This window comes from Bos grunniens, chromosome 21 (genome assembly GCF_055505025.1).
Source record: "Bos grunniens cultivar Pamir isolate PY7600 chromosome 21, Bosgru_T2T1.0, whole genome shotgun sequence".
NCBI classification, from domain to species: domain Eukaryota; kingdom Metazoa; phylum Chordata; class Mammalia; order Artiodactyla; family Bovidae; genus Bos; species Bos grunniens.
This window is the reverse complement of record NC_141185.1, coordinates 25,380,644-25,400,418: the sequence shown is the minus strand read 5'-3', so window position 1 is coordinate 25,400,418 and position 19,775 is coordinate 25,380,644. Positions and strand designations below refer to the sequence as shown.

At 36.8% G+C, this 19,775-nt stretch overlaps 1 protein-coding gene across 8 annotated transcripts in view; it reads right to left on the bottom strand.

The window, feature by feature from the left end:
* Nucleotides 1–19,775, bottom strand: part of BAZ1A (bromodomain adjacent to zinc finger domain 1A) — an 86,889-nt gene that overhangs the window by 60,397 nt on the left and 6,717 nt on the right. For all 8 annotated transcript variants that reach the window (XM_086363610.1, XM_086363613.1, XM_086363612.1 and 5 more), the window contains exon 3: nt 14,506–14,784. In XM_086363610.1, the coding sequence (XP_086219736.1) occupies nt 14,506–14,784 (279 nt within the window). The remainder of the gene's footprint in view (nt 1–14,505; nt 14,785–19,775) is intronic.

The window sequence follows — 19,775 nt, the reverse complement described above, 5'->3', positions numbered from 1 at the left end:
AAGCGAAGAAGAACTAAAGAGTCTCTTGATGAAAGTGAAAGTGGAGAGTGAAAAAGTTGGCTTAAAGCTCAATATTCACAAAACTAAGATCATGGTATCTGGTCCCATCACTTCATGGCAAATAGATGGGAAAACAATGGAAACACTGACAGTCTTTATTTTCTTGGGCTCCAAAATCACTGCAGATGGTGATTGCAGCCATTAAACTAAAAGACATTTGCTCCTTGGAAGAAAAGTTGTAACCAACCTAGATAGCATATTCAAAAGCAGAGACATGACTTTGTCAACAAAGTTCTGTCTAGTCAAAGCTATGGTTTTTCCAGTAGTCCTGTATGGATGTGAGAGTTGGAGTATAAAGAAAGCTGAGTGCCGAAGAATTGATGCTTTTGAACTATGTATGGTGTTGGAGAAGACTGTTGAGAGTCCCTTGGACTGCAAGGAGATCCAACCAGTCCATTCTAAAGGAAATCAGTCCTAAACATTAATTGGAAGGACTGATGTTGAAGCTGAAACTCCAAAATTTTGGCCACCTGATGTGAAGAACTGACTCATTTAAAAGACCCTGATGCTGCGAAAGATTGATGGCAAGAGGAGAAAGGGACGACAGAGGATGAGATGGTTGGATGGCATCACTGACTCAATGGACATGAGTTTGAGTGAACTCCGGGAGTTGGCGATGGACAGGAAGGCCTGGCGTGCTGCAATCCATGGGGTCACAAAGAGTTGGACACAACTGAGCGACTGAACTGAACTGGACTGACCTGTACTACCATATAAGCTTAAATCATACAACATGCTGGATTGATTTACATATATAGTGAAAATCATTACCACAATAGGTTCAGCTAACATTCAGCACCTCATATAACACCCAGCATTTCCTAAGTTAAAAAAAAAAAAGAATATTCGTCTTGTGATGAGAATTCTTGGATTTACTTTTAACAACTTTCCTGTATATCATAGAGCAGTGTTAACTATAGTCATCATGTTGTACATTACATTCCTAGTACTTATTTATCTTATAACTGGAAGTGTGTACCTTCTGAGTGTTGTTGTTTAGTTGCTAAGTCCTGTCTGATTCTTTGTGACGCCATGGACTGTAGTCCCCCAGGTTCATCTGTCCATGGGATTTCCCAGGCAAGAATACTGGAGAGAGTTACCAGTTCCTTCTTCAGGGGATCTTCCTGAGCCAGGGGCCAAGCCCACGTCTCCTGCATCTCCTGCATTGGCAGGCAGATTCTTTACCACTGAGCTACCAGGGAAGCCCACCTTTTGACTACCCTTCCTTCATTCTCCTTCCCTCTATGTCCTCGTAATGCATTTATCTTATTCACTCTTTCATTAGTCACACATATTTTGCTTATCTTTGTATTTTGATAAGTATTTTGTATTTAAGGTAAGCATTTTGCTTATCTTTGCCCTAAAAATTCTACTCCTACTACCAACAGGCTACATAATGCTAAGAGAACAATAAGTACTATGTTTTTCTGACACTTGATTAACACTTGCATCTAACACAGTGATTTTCAGAGAATTGAATTTAAGTGACTAAAACAAAAAATGACTCAAAATTATTCCATCAAGTTTTACTTTCTTTACAGCACTCATCAGTATCTGAAATTATCCTGATTTGTGTTTCTCTCTCTTGCACTTGAATGTAAGTCCCTAGTCCTTGTCTTATTCACTACCCTCTTCCCAATACCTACAACAAAACTGAGCATGCAATGTTCAATAAATGAATTACAAAAAATCTGGCTTTGTATAATACTAAACCAGAATATTCCCTACCACCTCTAAGAAAAAGTCATACACTGTTGTATTTTTCATCCCTTGAAACTGTGCCAAAAGACAGAAAAACAATACATAAATTAAAATTCTATTTTCCCCATGTTTGCAGTCATTTTCATCTTTTGTTGCCACTCAAAAGCATTCTTTCATCTGCAAGCAAAATATTTGAAGAGAAGAAAGCTTATATAGCCCAGAATGCAGAAGTAAAATCATTAAGGCACCTTGATAAGTACAATGGTTAAAAATATAAACAGAAGAACCTGTTTAAATGCAGGAGCTTTTTTCATTTTGAATCAACAATCATAAGACAGTGTTAATTTTCAGACATTCAACAATATGGGTCAGTCTTAAGAGTAAATGATCAAAAGCTTAATCTAACCACATCATATACAATCCTATGTTGCTTCACACTTTGACAGAATTATAAAATGCTTAAGTAAAGTGAAAAGTAAACAGTAATCAATAAGCACATTCAATTTATAATCTTTCAACCCTGCTTCAGGGCTCTCTTTTAGTAATTTTTCACATTCATTCCTCCTACAGAGGAGAACTGCCTGGGCTTGATAACATCATTGCTTGTGACTGTAGGCAAGCTTCAGTTAGTTAACCTCTGTGCATGAACTCCTCAACTGTAAGATGAGCAAATGGGCACCTATCACATGTGGCTGCTGTGGGAATTAAATAAGATAGTCTAAGTTAAAAGTTTAGAACACTGCCTGGCATATAGTAAGTTCTCAAAAGCTTAGTGGTATTGCCATCATCTCTCTAAAATGTCATATAGTGAACTCGGAAGAACAGTAACTATGATGTAAGAAAATTAGTGACTGGCTACAAGAAAAGATGAGTCATCACAGCTGGCAGTACTTGTCTCTGACAAGTACAGGAAGGACCTAGCATCCACAGAGTGCTTTATGTGCCAGGCACTATGCTGGGCGCCAAAAAATATTAACCTCTGTGACAGACTACTGCAGTTATGGCCCCCACCTCCTTGATCCCCTCGCACGTTAACTCTAGATTTGCTCGTGTGACTTGCAGTGGTCTATGACACCAGCAAACATGGAGCAAGCTGAGGCTTGATATGTGCTTGCACACTGCGGCTTTGCCTTCTCTTGCTGCTGGGAACTCTATTCCTACCCTGGGAACAAGTTTGGATTAGCCTCTTGATAAGAGACCACAAGAAAATACCCACCCCGGGCTGAGGCCCCAGACATGTAAGGCCAGAGTAAGCAATTTAGACAATCTAGCTCCAGATAATAAGAACATTCCAGTCAACTAGGAAACATGAGAATGTTTATTGATTTATGCCACTAAGTTTTGGGGATGGTTTGTTATGCAGCAAAAGCTAACCAAATACAACCTCTATACGAATGGAGACACTGTTTTACAGATGAGCAAAGATTCCCAACACTAGTTAACTCAGGTTGGTTCCCAAAGCTTTTTCCACCACACAAAGCCACCTCTTTATGCTATACTCTGAGGTTCCAGATTAAAAGGGGATCTCTGGAAACTTTTTTCTAGAACCATTTTTAAAGCAGTAAGTAATCTTTCCTCTCTACCAGGAATCAGCACACTATGGTCAAAGGGCCAGATTCAACTCACTGACTGTTTTGTGTGGTTTATGAGCCAAGAATGGCTTTTACATTTTAAAATGGCTTAAAATAAAAATAAGAATACTTTGTGACACATGAAAATAATATGAAATTCAAATTTCAGTGTCCATAAATAATTACTAGAATAGAGCCAAGCTCACGTTTTTATTACGTATGGTTGCTTCTGCACTATTATAGCAGGGTTGGCTGGCTGTGCTGGAGACCATATGGACATTGAAGTCTATTTCCTATCTGGCTCTTTATTTTTAAAAAGGTATGCCAATATCTGCTCAGAATTACTCTCTTGGCATATGTTTTTAAGTTAAACAAAGGACCTTGCCTGGCCTTTAGTGATGAGTAGACTTTTTTTGTACTTTTATCACCCCTTTTCCGTTCACTGGAAATTATTTTAGCTTATGTCATTTCTCTAGGTTCTCTTTAACTTTTATTTTTGGATAGTCTCTGAATTGGTCTAAGAAAGACAGATAACTTCATTTTCAAAACAGTTATTTGGAACCATTGTGATCTTATATTGGCCAAATGGAACAGACCAGACAGGAAGTAGAAGATGATGTAGGAGAGAGATTTTATTCAGAAGGCCTCTAATTTCCCAGACCTGAGCCTGTGTAACAACCACATAGAAATGGACTTCCCTTTTATTCCTAACAGAGATTTCAGGGCAGAAGTAGCTATAGTCTCCTCTCTTTTGTGAGATTTGTCTCTAATATTCTCTGGCCACAGTGAACTAAGAACTTTAGGACTACTACCATTCTACTGACATCCTGCTGCTAATCAGTTAAACAAGACATGAACTGAAGTAAACACTGATTTCCTTTTATGTAAGAAAAGAGGTGACCTCAATTTACTTGCCGTCCCCCATTTTTATCACTTGTCTTACTACAAGTAAGACTCCCTTGATAGAGATCATAAGTCATGGCAGAGACTCAGCTGACTCTTGGACTTCGTGTTAGCACAAGGGATTAATAAAGAAACTGCCACAGATACCAACCACCCTTGGAGAAGGGCATGGCAGCCCATTCCAGTATTTTTACTTGGAGAATTCCATGGACAGAGGAGCCTGGCAGGCTACAGTCCATAGGGTCATAAAGAGTTGGACACAATTGAAGAGACTTCAGCATGCACACACACACCTATTTATCAAAGACTTTTGAGAGGCATTAGACAGATGCTCCTAATGGCCAATGCAAATGTGAAGGTCCTTAGAACACTGAAGAAGATGAATACGTTTATATGATCAGTCCAAACTTAACTGAACTATTTTGTTAAGCATCAGGCAGTTGAGTCCATACAGAAAATTTACAACAGAAGTTTTATATGTTATTTGAATTAAACATGTTTAGAAAGACAAATTCATTTGTCTTTGTGACTACTTAATAGGGATTTTTAGGGTATAAAAAGTGTTTTCCAGGATGGCCTCTCAATTTACATTATTATACAAGTAAATAAGAATTCTAAATTTTAACTGTTAAGCTTGCAACAATATGGTAGTCAGGTTGTAAGTCTGGGTCTCTGGTATATACAATAATATACATCTAAAGAATATGGTTCCATTCTAACTTAGAATTCCAAAGAAATAACAGCTGTCCCAAATAGTCTTTTTTCCCCTATTAATAATTATATCATCAACATACTAGGGTCATCAGCAATTAAAGACTGAAACATCAATTTGGGGATGTTCCTTAGGATTCTCCTTGCCTAAGAACCAGGAACTTTGACCTTAAAAGGGCAGCAGAGTAAGCTGATCAATAGAAAGCCTTTATCTGAAAGAACTATAATAAACTTAACTAATATATGTTGTTAAAATTTATATACTATGGACTTCCGTGGTGGTCCAGTGGCTAAGACTCTGCACTTCCACTGCAGGGGGTATGGGTTCTCTCCCTGGTCAAGGCAGTTTCGTATGCTGCATGGTGTGCCCAATAAAAGTTATACACTCTATCTTAGCACCTAAATAAGCCTTCCCCCCCTCAATCCTTTCTGCTAATTTTTTCTCTGTCTTCAAATTTCTAGTCAAAAAACCCTTTTCCGAAAACTTCTCCTTGGATTAATCTCATCTGGATCCAGTCACTGATATCCAAGCACATATTGTTTAAATCAAAATAACTGTATTGTTCCTTACTTACACCTTTTATGTTCCTCTTATCTCCTCAATATATTTAGTATTTCCCTTTGTCCTAATATTAACGCATTTTAATTAATGCATTATGATTCACTAATATCATTTAGGTTAGCACAAAAAAGAGCGCAAAGATAAAAAGTTCATTTTCTCAAAAAAAAAAAAAAAAGTTCATTTTCTCATTTCCAATTCTAATATATAACAAGTACTACTCTCTATATTTTAGGTTTATGTGCTAATCTTCTCTTACTTCATTAGACAAAAGTGCTTGGAGCAACGCACCAATGAAACACAGAAAGCCACAGGGAATGCGCCTTGATAGTTGAATAGATAAGAGTTCTAGGAACTAGGTGGTCGGTCCCTATTTCATGACAAAATTGATATCAGTTTGTAAGATTAAAAGGAATTTCACAACCTGCATTTTACAAAGCAGTTCTAAAAACCATACTGAACTATAGTCTCTTACGCTTAATTAGAGAACATTTCGAAATGTTAAATCTAGTTTGGGGATAGTATTTGGAAAATCTAGCTACAGGGGAAACTCTTTGGTGCAAATCCAATTCTGCTTTTGTACTGATTTAACCTACACTGGAGAAAAGGTCTGTCATTAAGTCACAGATTATGTGAAAGAAAATGTAGGTCATTGTTTTCAAAGAGCAAATTCACACAAAGTTTAACAAACGAAATAACTTTCTCCACCCTCAGAAAAAGCAATATTCCAATTAAGCTTTTTAAACAGTTTAGCTAGTTTATGCAAAAATCAGTTAGAAACGGTGTGCATGGTTTTCTAATATAAGAAGCTATCCAAACCATTACTAACTGAAAAAGTTACTTTAAAAGAAAAAAATTTAGTGTTATATACAAACCGCCCCCCCAAAAACTGTGCACTATTTTTTTTGACCATGGTTATCTCTGAGAGGAGCATTTGGGAAATGTATTCCAGGCGTTCACCTTTCACTTTTCTCTGCTACATGTGAGTTTTTATAGGGGAAAAAAGCAGATTTTTAAAAAATGAGAAAGTTCAGTCTTAATAAGCAGAGTATATAACTTTTTAAAATTTAAAGACCATTTTTTTTAGAGCAGTTTTAGATTCACAGCAAAACTGACAGGAAGACACAAAAATCTCCATACACTCCCTGCCCCAACACATGAATAACCTCCTCCTCTTTCAGCACCCCACACCAGAGAAGTAACACTTGCTATAATCAATGCACATACACTGACCATCATTATCAGCTGAAGTTCACAGTTACTAAGTTTCACTCTTGGTGGTATACAGTCTATGGGTTTGGACAAATATGTCATTATAGCACCACTGAGTATTTTTACTGCCTCAAACATCCTCCAAGTTCAACCTATTCATCTCCATTTCACCGTTCTCAACCCCTGGCAACCACTGATCTTTTTCACATTTTACCTTTTCTAGAAAGTCATATTGTTGGAATCCTACCATATGTATCCTTTTCAGATGGCTTCACTTAGTAATACGCATTTAAGGTTCATTCATGTCTTTTCATGCTTGAAGGCTCGTTTCTTTCTAGCACTGAATTAATATTCCATTGTCTGGATGTGCTGCCATTTATTTACCCATTCACTGACTAAAGGATATTTTGGTGCTTCCAACTTTTGGCAATTATTAATAAAGCTGCTAGAAACAATTATGTGCAGGTTCTATGTAGACATAAGTTTTCAACTCCTTAAGGTAAATACCAACATGCAAATAACCTTTCAGAAGTTCTGAGTCATCCATCAATATCATGAGAATTAAAATGAAAGCATCCAGCATACTGCCATTCTGCAATGTCTTCAAACTTTATCAAAATATACACTGAGCCAGGCCAGTATATTTTGGAGTTAATGTTTAGTCCATCTCCTCCTTTAAGGTGCCATTTCTTGCTGCTGTCAGTATATCTGCTTTTAAAAGTACCTTCTCACACCTGTTGTTTCGCATTTCCTATGAATCTTTCAGCTCCCAGAACATCTTGACTGTGCTTGTAAAATGCCTGAAAACAAGCTGCCCAAAGCCTATTTTAACTAAAAAAAAAAATTACCAAATATAAAATTATAATTCTGACTCATTTTTTAAAATTCTTTCAAACTCTATAGTTTTTTCTTTACACTGAATGACTCAACAGTCCAAAATGTTTATTTGTTGTGTGATTTCTACCTCCTTTTTCCTAATTTAATTCTCTAGTTCTAGGCTTAGGGACAAAAGATGAGTTTATCATGCAAGAATTTGAGCTCTAGCTCATCATCCTCCTAACCTTTCATTAAACAATGGTTATCAAGGTGGTTAAAAAAAAAGATGGTAAAGTTAGTTGAAACTTGGATGTCTTGAAATCTGCTTCTATAGCATTGTAAATCTGCTTGTGTAGCATTGTTAGAAGATAACATAAAAATGTGGGATGACTGTCTTCAAAAACAAACAACTATGTCTTTCTAAGAAATTCTTAACTGTGGGGTTTCCTTTCAGAGTTGTAACAGAAATTTGATTCCAAGTTACAGTGTCCCAGGCGCCTACTGTTTAGCCTCACATCACTACTAGCATGTGACAACAAACAAAAATAAAACACTAAAACTACATGGCTCTCTGTAACCTAAAGGGGTGGGATGCTGTGGGAGGTAGGAGGGAGGTTCAAGAGGGAGGGGACATATGTATACTTATGGCTGATTCATGTTGAGGTATGGCAGAAGCCAACACAATACTGTAAAGAAATTATCCTTCAATTAAAAATAAATAAAAAATACAACTGCATGGCCACTGATAAACACATTCAAATGCTAACAAGACAATTACAGCAAAGACAGTATTATATTAATATAGCTTTTAAAAGTCCACATTCATTATGCCATTTTATCCCATGAGGCCACCCTGTAAGTCAAGGGTCCATTTAACACATGAAAAAAAGACCGAAACTTAGAGTTTAAATCACTTGCACAGAACCATACAGCTAATCACAAATGGCAGAATCCAAAACCAAGGACACAGTGATACAGAGAAAGAAATAATTTTGTAAGTCAGGCCTATCTGAATTTAAATCCTACCATTTATGACTTGTAAGATTGGAATGGACAGTCCATGACTCCGCTCTGTACACTGCTTAATCTCCAGTGTCTGGAACCAGTGTAAGTAAACAGCAGGTATCAGTAAATATATGTTAAAAAAAAATTACCCCCCCCAAAATCACAACTTCTTTGGATCTGTTTCCTCATCTGTAAATGGAAACCATAAGTCCCTGCTTCATATCTGCTGATGTAATGTATATACAAACATCTGGTAGTTATTTAAGAATTCACAGACCTGACTGTTTGGTGGTTTTTTCACAAGACCACTCATCCCTTCACTTCTCCCATAGGCTCCAAGGAAGTAGCAGAAAACATATTTCAGCATGACTGGCAGGCAAGCTGGTGGTAATGCAGATGGGCATATAAAGAACTAATCTGGTGTGGTTCAGTAAGGTAGCCTGCTGTTCTCTTTATCTAACACAGAAATGACAAAGGATCTTCTAGAAGAATCTGTCAGCTTGCTTGCTAATTTCAAAACAGAAAGTTCTGGTGAGGAGGGAAGCACCTAATCTCTAAGATGCAAAAAAGAAAGGAGGGAGGGATATCTAAAGATAAATAAGACAATAAGAATACTGAAGTGAGGAGATCCAGAGTACCCATACTGAAATAATTCAGCCTAAGAAGGGGCCCATCCACTTCTCTGTAATGTAGCATGTTCTTTCCAGTAAATCTAATTCTAATGGATGAAGAGGTCTTTAGGACCACTGCTAAATTCTGCCAACAGAGATAGAAACAAAAGGTAGATACTTTTGATACAAAAGCTTAAAAGCAAAGGGAAATGGTGCTGCAAATGGTACCATCGAGAATATGAAAAGACAACTCACAAAAAGGGAGCAAATATTTGCAAATCACGTATCTGCTAAGGGACTTGTACCCAAAATCACAAAGATCTCTTGGAACTCGGTAATAAAGATAAATAACCCAATATTAAAATGGGCAAAGGACCAGAGTAGACATTTCTCCAAAGAAAATACACAAATGATCAATAAGCACATAAAATGATGCTCAACATTATCAGCCACTGCCGCTGCTGCTGCTAAGTCACTTCAGTCGTGTCCGACTCTGTGCGACCCCGTAGACGGCGGCCTACCAGGCTCCCCCGTCCCTGGGATACTCCAGGCAAGAACACTGGAGTGGGTTGCCATTTCCTTCTCCAATGCATGAAAGGGAAAAGTGACAGTGAAGTCGCTCAGTCGTGTCCGACTCTTTGCGACCCCATGGTCTGCAGCCTACCAGGATCCTCCGTCCATGGGATTTTCCAGGCAAGAGTACTGGAGTGGGGTGCCATTGCCTTCTCCTATCAGCCACTAGGGAAATGCAAATCAAAACTACAAAGAGAAACCACTTCACACCCACTAGGATGGTAAAACAAAACAGATGGACAACGTCCATCTGCAAACAAATGCATAAAGAAGTTGTTACATATACACAATGGAATATTACTCAGCTATGAAAAATAACACATTTAAGTCAGTTCTAATGAGGTGGATTAAACTGTAGCATATTACACAGAATGAAGTAAGTCAGAAAAAGAAACACCAATACAGTATATTAATGCACATATATGGAATTTGGAGAGACGATAACGACAACCCTATATGCAAGACAGCAAAAGAGACACAGACTTTTGGACTCTGTGGGAGAAGGTAAGGGTGGGATGATTTGAGAGAACAGAACTGAAACATGCACATTACCATAAGTAAAACAGATGACCAGTGCAAGTTCAAAGCATGAAACAGGGCACTCAAAGCCAGGGCTCTAGAACAACCCAGAGGGATAGGGTGCGGAGGGAAGTGGAAGGGGTGTTCTGGATGCGGAGGACACATGTGTACCTGTGGCTGATTCATGCCCATGTATGGCAAAAACCACTACAATATTGTAAAGTAATTAGCCTCCAATTTAAATAAACTAATTTTTTAAAAAAAGATTTACAATAATAAATATGTATGGCTTGGTGAGGACATGGACAAACTGGAACTCTCATACATTGCTAGCAGGAATGTAAAATGATGAAGCTGCTTAGAAAAGTTGGAAGATGCCTTAAATGCTAAGTTACCATGTGACTGAGCAATTCTACTTCTATGTATATACCCAAGAAAACTGTAAACATATGTCCACACAAAAACTTGTACAGGAATGCTTATATCAACATTATTTATAATTGTCCAAAAGTGGAAATGACTCAAATTTATCTATCCATTGATGAATGGATAAACAAAATGTGATAAATCCATACAGCAGTATTAATAAAGAGAAATAAAATACTGATACATACTACAACTCAGATGAACCTGAAAAACATTGTACTAAGTGAAAGAAACCAAACACAGAAAAGAAAGGTACATACTTTATAATTTCATATATATGAAATATCCTGAATAGACAAATGCATAGGGATGGAAAATAGATTAGTGGTTGCCAGGGGCTGAGGGAAAATGCAGTTGGGAGGGCCTGTTCATTGGTACAGGATTTACTGGGGTGATGAAAATATGCTGGAATTAGATAGCGGAAACAGTCACATAACTAAAACCCACTGGGTTGTACACTGGGCGAATTTTACAGTGTGTGAATATTATATCTCAATAAACTTTAAAAGCAAAGGTAGATAAAAATTTATGCACTGTGCAAGAAAATTCTCCTAACTTCACACTCTTAACTTTCAGAGAGTGGCAAGTGGAAGTAGGAACACAGATATCTCATACTGTGGATCCTATGGATCCCCATGAAGATAGAGCCTGCTATTTCTCAGGCACTGTAAGAAATCCATTGAATTCTCCAAATAAGTCCCCTAAGGATAAGCCTCAAGACACAATTATGTACAAAGGTCACAGGAGCCTGCAGTTAAAGTCAACAGAGATACTGAGGAAACTCAATGTGATGCTTCTCTCATCACTGAAGCCAGGTTTGCCCTAGCCCACCCAGAGGACACCAGAACCTTACCACTAGCATCATCACCTCAAAACTGAATTCAAAGGCTTTCTTGATGGCTCACTGGTGAAGAATCCTCCTGCCAATGCAGGAGACATGGGCGCAAGTAACAAATACATGTTGTTGTTGTTCAGGCACCAAGTCATGTCCAACTCTTTGTGACCCAATGGACTGCAGCACACCAGGCTTCTCCCTTGAATTTCATGGAGTTTGTCCAAGTTCATGCCCATAATAAATAGATGGCGGTGGTACAATTCCAACCAAAGGAAATTTAGTCAAGTTTAATATATATTAAAGTTATTTAAACTGAAATTTAAGTGAAAAAGGTGAAAAGATAAGGGTGTACGCAGAAAATAGTACCTAAAGTTGCAGAAATCCCAAGTCAGGCTTGAAGCTTAATTACAATATAAAGTAATAGAAAAACTAGCCAATAATAGAAGAAAAATACTAACTTGCATATAAGACTTGTGGGCCAAAAGCAGCATTATTTCCCCAGTAAAATGCCACTATATTCTATTTATACAGCAATTCAAACCCCCCACCCTCGCTCCAGCCACGCTCTCATTTTAGTCTCACAAAAACCTGAAAATATTTTGTCCAGCAAGGTCAGTCTGACTCCAAAGCCTAAACCTTCAGTATCACACAATTCTGCTTCCTATAAAACTAAAAATTTATACTTTTTCTCAAACTATAAACAAACATCAAAGACAAAGATATTTTATTAAAACCAAGTGGTGAATGTGTATTTATTGAATTTTTATTCATTATTCCTTAATTCTACTAGTATTCCTTTTACATATTTTTTAAGTCTTTTTAACTTTACATTTACTGAACATTTAAAAAAAAGCAAAAAATGAAACAAAAATATTTGCAACAAAGTGACAAAGAGTTTAATATGCCTCATATTTAACAGCCCTCTCACAAATCTACTAATCACAGACAAACCAAAAGAAAAATGAGCAAAGGACCTGAAAAGCATATTAAACACTGAGATATCATCAAATCTGGCAAAGAAGAAAAGACCAAAATAATCAATGTTAACGTGAAGAAACCCAGGCCTAGCCTCTACAGTCACTCTGGACCTGGTTGCTCCTGAATCACCTCATTCACATTTTTTTTTTTAATATCCCACAAGTTGGCATGTTTGTCTCTCCTTTAACTGAACTCTTAAAGGACATCTTAATAATCCTTTTTACATCCCCAATAACTAGCGTCTACCCTCTAAGTGACACTCATGAATCACTTAAGCAGTATGTGGATGAAAGACAAAATCAGAGCAATCAGAAATATCTGGGCCTGAGATGACAGTGCAGAAGGCTAGACTCTGGCACTATTACTTCCTGAGGTCTCTGCATCTTATCATCCACCCAGCTGCTAAAGGCAAAAAATAAAGATTGAGTCATCAATGATTTCTCCTTTCACACCAGATTAAGAACAGCCAATATGTATTATGAAAATAAAGCCTTAAATTACTCAGAAAAATATCAATTTCTTATACTTTACCATTTAGAAGCTTCATAAGGCAGAAGAGTGTTTCTAATGAATAATCAACAAAATTGTGACTCTCAGATTTCCCATTTCTACAATGTATCCTAGTTTACTACTGTGATTAAAGCAATAATTATCTGAAGCCAAAGACAGTTGGTACAACTTAAAAAAGCTATGCAAAAAACACTAAACAACTATATTCCTAGATGTAAGCCATATTTAACCTAGTGTTAAAGGTTAATGTATCGCAATGATTTGTGAGTTAAAAAACACTATTGGCGTAAGTCAAATAAAATAATGACTATAAGGAGAAAAAAATTGCCCTCATCCTCAAATAGGCTCTTTTCGTAATACAGATTGGTATGTTCTTGGTGGGATTACTGGTGACATACCAATCTTTCCTCTTGAAAATAAAGATATGTCTTTTACTAAATGTCAGGAGACAAATGAAAAATGTTTCAATTTTTACCATTTTTTACTTCTACAGTTAAAAAAAGAACTTGTTCAGTAATTCACCAAAATCAAATTCAAACATAAATATCTTTTGGCTTTTTAACATTCACATAGAGTAGCATTTAATAAATGAAATGGATTATATTAAAGACATTATTCTGAAATTACACATAAATTCATGATGATTCTTCAAAATAAAATAATAAAGAACATAATTATTGACATATAATTAAGAACATATATAATAAGTTTTGGCTGCTGAAGTTTAAAATTCAAAAAGAAATAAATTTGCATTCAGGTTAACAAAGAAGGGGAAAAAAGGCATCCCAAAAGAGTCACTGCCTCAAAAGAGGGTATAAAAAGTTTTAATGCAAATAAAGATTACTATAATAAGTATCAGTGACTATCCAATCATAAATTCTTAACATTTCAGAAAAGCAGATAATTTTTAATTTAGTGCCACAGACAAACTCATTTTAAATTTCATATATGAAAAATCCACTTTTTTCTGGGTAAAGAAGAGAACTTAGCAAAAATTCTCTTAATCTTATCAAAAATGTAGTCCTCATCTTATCAAGAACTACTAAAACCCAGCAAGAAATATAGGCATATTTAATAGATAACCTAATGACAACACAGTAGATACATTTATCTAAGATCTTTTTACTGGTAAAAAAGAGAGATGAAACTCTGATATAATAGAACACACAGTAAATGAAAAGGAGAAGGAAAATGGTTTATAAAGCAATAGACCAATCTTCAAGATATTTTGAGTGAAAAAAGGTATAAAATACAGTATGTTACCTTTCGCATTGAAAGGGGCAGGAGACTGTGTGTGTGTGTGCGCGTGTGTACACACTTTTGGTGGTCTATACCAAAATCAGCTTTGGAAAAATACATATGAAACTGTTAACACAAGGGTTATTTGGGGGGAGGATAAAATGGTAGCCGGAAAGCAGTAAAAGGTAAGCTTTCCCTCATTTCATCTGCTTGTGTATTTTGAATCTGAGCAATGTGAATGTATGTATTCAAAAGAAAAAATTAAAAGTACTTTACCTTGCACCATTGTTCCTAATGACTTCCACAGTTTCTTCAACAAAATATCGATCCTTGATGTATGCAAAAATATCATCACAAATTTCATGTAAGCGTGAACGATGGGTGAGGTTGGTCAAGTATAAAACTGGAACTATTAGTGGTTCTGGAAAGCTCTGAAGATTCTGTCTCGCTTTTCTTTCTGACTCAAGTGCTTCCTGATAGGTGAGTCCAGGTCTGCCCGTCACAGCACAGCTCCACACAAGACTGTTGCACAGAATGGTTCGCTCAAAAAAGTCACTGATTCAAAAACACAAACAAAAATGCATTACCTGTCATTCACAAGTTTTATATTAAAAGCTGACAAAGGATTGAGCCTTTATTGCAAAATTTTATACAGAATCATATAACTCATACAAAAATTTAGGGACTGGTCAATTTATACATTAATACAAACATAAGAAAAAGTATATTTAAACTAGACATTTATAGTTTTCAATTTAAAGGTACATTTGGCCAAAATTGGACTGTGATTTCTATCAGTTTTGAAACTGCGTGAAACAAAATAAACTCAGCCTTTCTTTTTCCTTCTAATTTTTAAGCTTTCTATTCCAAAGCAGTCAAAACACTGAATTCAAGCACTTGGCTATGAATTTTGAAAGGGTTTAACATAATAGTGAAAAACTGGGAAATCTAAGCATCTAACAATAAGAGAAAAGTTAAATAAATTATAGTACTTCATACAATGAAAACTCACAGTCATGAAACAGTAAGAGAGTTCTTAAATAATGTAAACAGGAAAGACAACTTTCCAGTTTGCTTCCATCCTATATTTTTTTCAAAGTAAAAGCTTACCAAGACAACTAATGGTTCCCAAGGGAAAAAGTAGGTGGGACAAATGGGGAGATTGGGATGGACATATACACACTACTATATATAAAACAGATAACTAACAAGGGTCTACTGAATAGCATGGGAATTCTACTCAATACTCTGTAACAACCTAATATAGGAAAAGAATCTAAAGTAGATATACATACATGTATAACTGAGTCACTTTGCTGCACACTTGAAACTAATACAACACTGTAAATCAACTATACTCCAAAAAAAATGTAATAAGTATATAAAAAAAGCTTACCAAAACTATATAGAATATGGTCCACTTGTGTTAAAATTAAAAAAAGAAAGATGGAAGGAAAGTAGAGAAATGGCTTAAGGAAGCATAAAATATTTCTGGAATTGTAATACAAAATATATGTTATATTAATACAAAAATCAAGGTAACAGCTACAGAATGGGGATGGGATTAAGGGACCATTCTACTCAGTGTTTTTCTACACTGTTGGGATTTCTTACTACGGCACTGATTTCTCTTCAAAACTTTAATTTGGTCATTTTTAAAATGCAAGAGATCTAGTATAGAGATAGACTTCTAAGGTATATTAAGTAGAAAAAACTCAATCACTGAATGATATAATTCCACATGCATTAATATAGTAATAGCAAAAATGTGCAAAGGTTTGCATTTATACAAATACCATAAACAGATGTTCCCTATGGAGAAAGGGAGGAACTGGGAAGGAAGAAAAGAAAATTTGTCATTCTAAATATTTCCATATTGTTTGCGTTTGTAAAAGTATTTAGTTGATTGCTCGAGGTCTTAGTTGCAACACACGGGATCTTTGATTCTTGTTGAGGCATGCAGGATCTTTACTTGTGGCATGTGGAATCTAGTTCCCTGACTAGGAACTGAACCCACTCCCCTTGCATGGAGAGTGTGGAGTCTCAGCCATTCAACCACCAGGGAAGTCTCTATTTGAATTTTTATGATGAGTATTCATGTTTTTGTAACAAAAATATCTTTAAATGGAAAAGGTTAGAAATATGCAAAAAGATTAACAATAGTTGCCTCTAAGTGGCAAAATTTGGGTAAATATTTTGCCCTCTTCTATATTTTGGTCTCCTTTTCAACAATTATGTGTAACCAACATAACTCACAATTCTCTAACTTTTCCTCCTTCCTGAGATTCACCTTCCCTTCTACTGTCATTCTAAAAATTGTTAAAAACTATTACATGCGTATTTCCTCATCAGTATATCTGTCCAGGTTACCCTTACAGTAGGGTCTGATTTTCAAAGAAGATTTGGAATAATTCCATTAAGATAGTTTCATTTGTATATTTGTCTGTAGTCTACAAGAACAACAAAAAATAAAACCTACAGAAGTAAAGAGAAACTAATCATACCTTAACATAAATGAGATCTAAAGAGATAACACACATAAGCCAAGTTACACGACTGTGCCTGCATGCTAAGCTGTTTCAGTTGTGTCTGACTCTTTGAGACCCTGTGGGCTGTAGCCTGCCAGGCTCCTCTGTCCATGGGATTCTCCAAGCAAGAATATTGGAGTGGTTTGCCATGCCCTCCCTCCAGGGGATCTTCCTGATCCAGGGATTGAACCAGCATTTCCTGGGTCTCCTGCATTGGCAGGTGAGTTCTTTACCACTAGCGCCGTCTGGAAAGCTCAGACTAATTCAGTACAAAGGAAAATCCTTTTGAAGTATGTACCTTTCAGTAATGGAGATAATGGGTGCACATCGTTAAAATACAAAGTAAAAAGTGATTATCTTTACTAAACAGAGGCAGATATCCTTTGGGAATTCAGAGGAAGGGAACAAAGAGAGACAGGCACAAACAAGAAATGCTAGGAAACATCTTTGGGGGGAAGTGGCATTAAAAGTTAGGATGAAATGGAAAAGTAGAGTTGAAGAAAAAATATGTGAGAGAAAAAAACAATGAATATAATCTGATTTTTATAATAAAATCTATGTCAGATAAATAATTTATTAGCTAAGTGAGAGGCAAGAGACTTACCCAATCAAGGGTTATCAATAGTGCAGAATAAAATGAATGAACAGACAGATCTTGGAAGAGGTCTTATTCAATTTTTACTGCCTAAAACTGCAGTTCACTTAGAAAGCTTCATAAAAAGTCTTGAACTTTTTCCTTTAGAAACAAACATAGGTTCCCAAGCCACATATTTAATGTGCATGAGATATTCTAATAATTTAAGCTGTATCTAGTGGCTCAGAGGTTAAAGCGTCTGCCCGCAATGTGGGAGACCTGGGTTCAATCCCTGGGTCAGGAAGATTCCCTGGAGAAGGAAATGGCAACCCACTCCAGTACTCTTGCCTGGAGAATCCCATGGACGGAGGAGCCTGGTGGGCTACAGTCCACGGGGTCTGAGACATGTGGACCGTAGTGACTCACTCAGACACGACTGAGCGACTTCACTTTCACTTTTACAGGTGACCTCTGCACTATGAGGAGAGGAAGAAGGGGTGCTAATCTCCACACAGTCAAAAATCTGCGTGTAACTTTACAATCAGCTCTCCTTATTCACAGTCAACTGTAAGGAAGTGAGGTGAAACGAAAGTCGCTCAGTTGTGTCAGTCGCTTTGTAACCCCTTGGACTATACAGTCCATGGAATTCTCCATGCCAGAATACTGGGTAGCGTATCCCTTCTCTAGTGGATCTTCCCGACCCAGGAATAGAACCAGGGTCTCCTGCATTGTAGGCAGATTCTTTACCAACTGAGCTACCAGGTAAGCCCCAACTCTAAGGAAAAATATACTTCAAATCTAGCTATTTTACACATTAACTAGTCTCTGGTTGTGCTCAGTCACGTCCAGCTCTTTGTGACCCCATGGGCTGTAGTCTACCAAGCTCCTCTGTCCACGTGCAGTTTTCCAGGCAAGAATACTGGAGTGGGTTGCCATTTCCTACTCCAGGGGCTCTTCCCAACCCAGGGACCGAACCCACGTCTCCTGTATCTCCTGCATCGGCAGGTGGATTCTTTACCACTGAGCCACCTGGGAAGCCCAACTAGTTTAAGACACTGCTATCAAAAACAAAATGGTAGCTACACATACAATTTAAAATTTTCTTGTGGCCACATTTAAAAACTTTTAAAGAAATACTAATGAAATCAATACATTTTATTTAACTCAATATATTCCAAAATATTGCAATATGTAATCAATAATGAAATATTTTACTTTTTTTTTTGGTACTAAGTCTTCAAAATCCAGTAAATATTTTACATTTATTGTGCATCTTAATTCTGACAGGTGACATTTCAAGTTCTTAATAACCAATGGCTCCTGCATTAGACAACACAGCTCTAGCCTTTGTAGGTCGGTATCTAACAGGCTGGAGTATTTGCAGCCATGGCAGGGAGAAGACTTTGGACTGAGCTGCAAAAAACACTACTTATTTATTTTGATTAATTTTTTATTATTGGAGTATAATTGCTTTATAATGTTGTGTTAGTTTCTGCTGTACAAAAATGTGAATCAGCTTATGTATACATATATCCCCCCTCATCCATGAGCCTCCCTCCCACCCTATCCCTCATTCCACCCCTCCAGGTCATCAAAAAGCAGGGAGCTAAGCTCCCTGAATAAACGTTATTTAGATTTGTTATCACTGTTCAAAGTACCAAGGAGAGGAATGGTGTAAGTACCACAAACCTCCACTAAACATGTAAATAGACAACAACCAGTGATGTAGAGCTACCTGACTTCACCAGGTTTCCACAGCCTCTTGTAAAGGGTTTCTACTGTTTCCTTTATGCTTATCTATTCTACAAAGCTGCTGTTACATTATAGCCCTGCTATGTACAAAATCCACCATTAGGAGGAGGGAGGCAGGACACACTATCATAGTGGTGTGGGAAGCAAGGGGAAATAAAGCCCAAAGCTCTGTCTCCCTATTCAACACCCCTGCCAACATTGCACCATCTCTAACGTTATACACCTTCACTTCTTCCACTTCTGCAATTCTGCTCTTCACCCATTCATCATACTCATTCAAATGTGTGGGGGCTTGTTAATAATACTGAACTCTAGGGGATAGGTTACAGTGCCTCTTCAATTTTAATATTATAAGGCTATAAATAATGAAAAATTTCCAAGAAGCACATTTTATTATTGTGAGGAAAAATTTATAAAATACAAAGTACTATTTTATATCAGTTTAGACTAATATAGATTATTATGTCTCCAACTGATTGCTATAATACATTCCTTCAACAATCCTCTTTACTAGAAATGGGCATAGTACTAGCCCAGAGGTCAAATCCAGACTTCCACCTGTTTTTCTATTTTTATTGGAACACAATATATTTAGGTATTGCCTATGACTGCTTTCTCACTATATCCATAGAGTTGGGTAGGTGCAACAGACACCTAACAGCCTGGAAAGCCTACAATATTGACTATCTGAC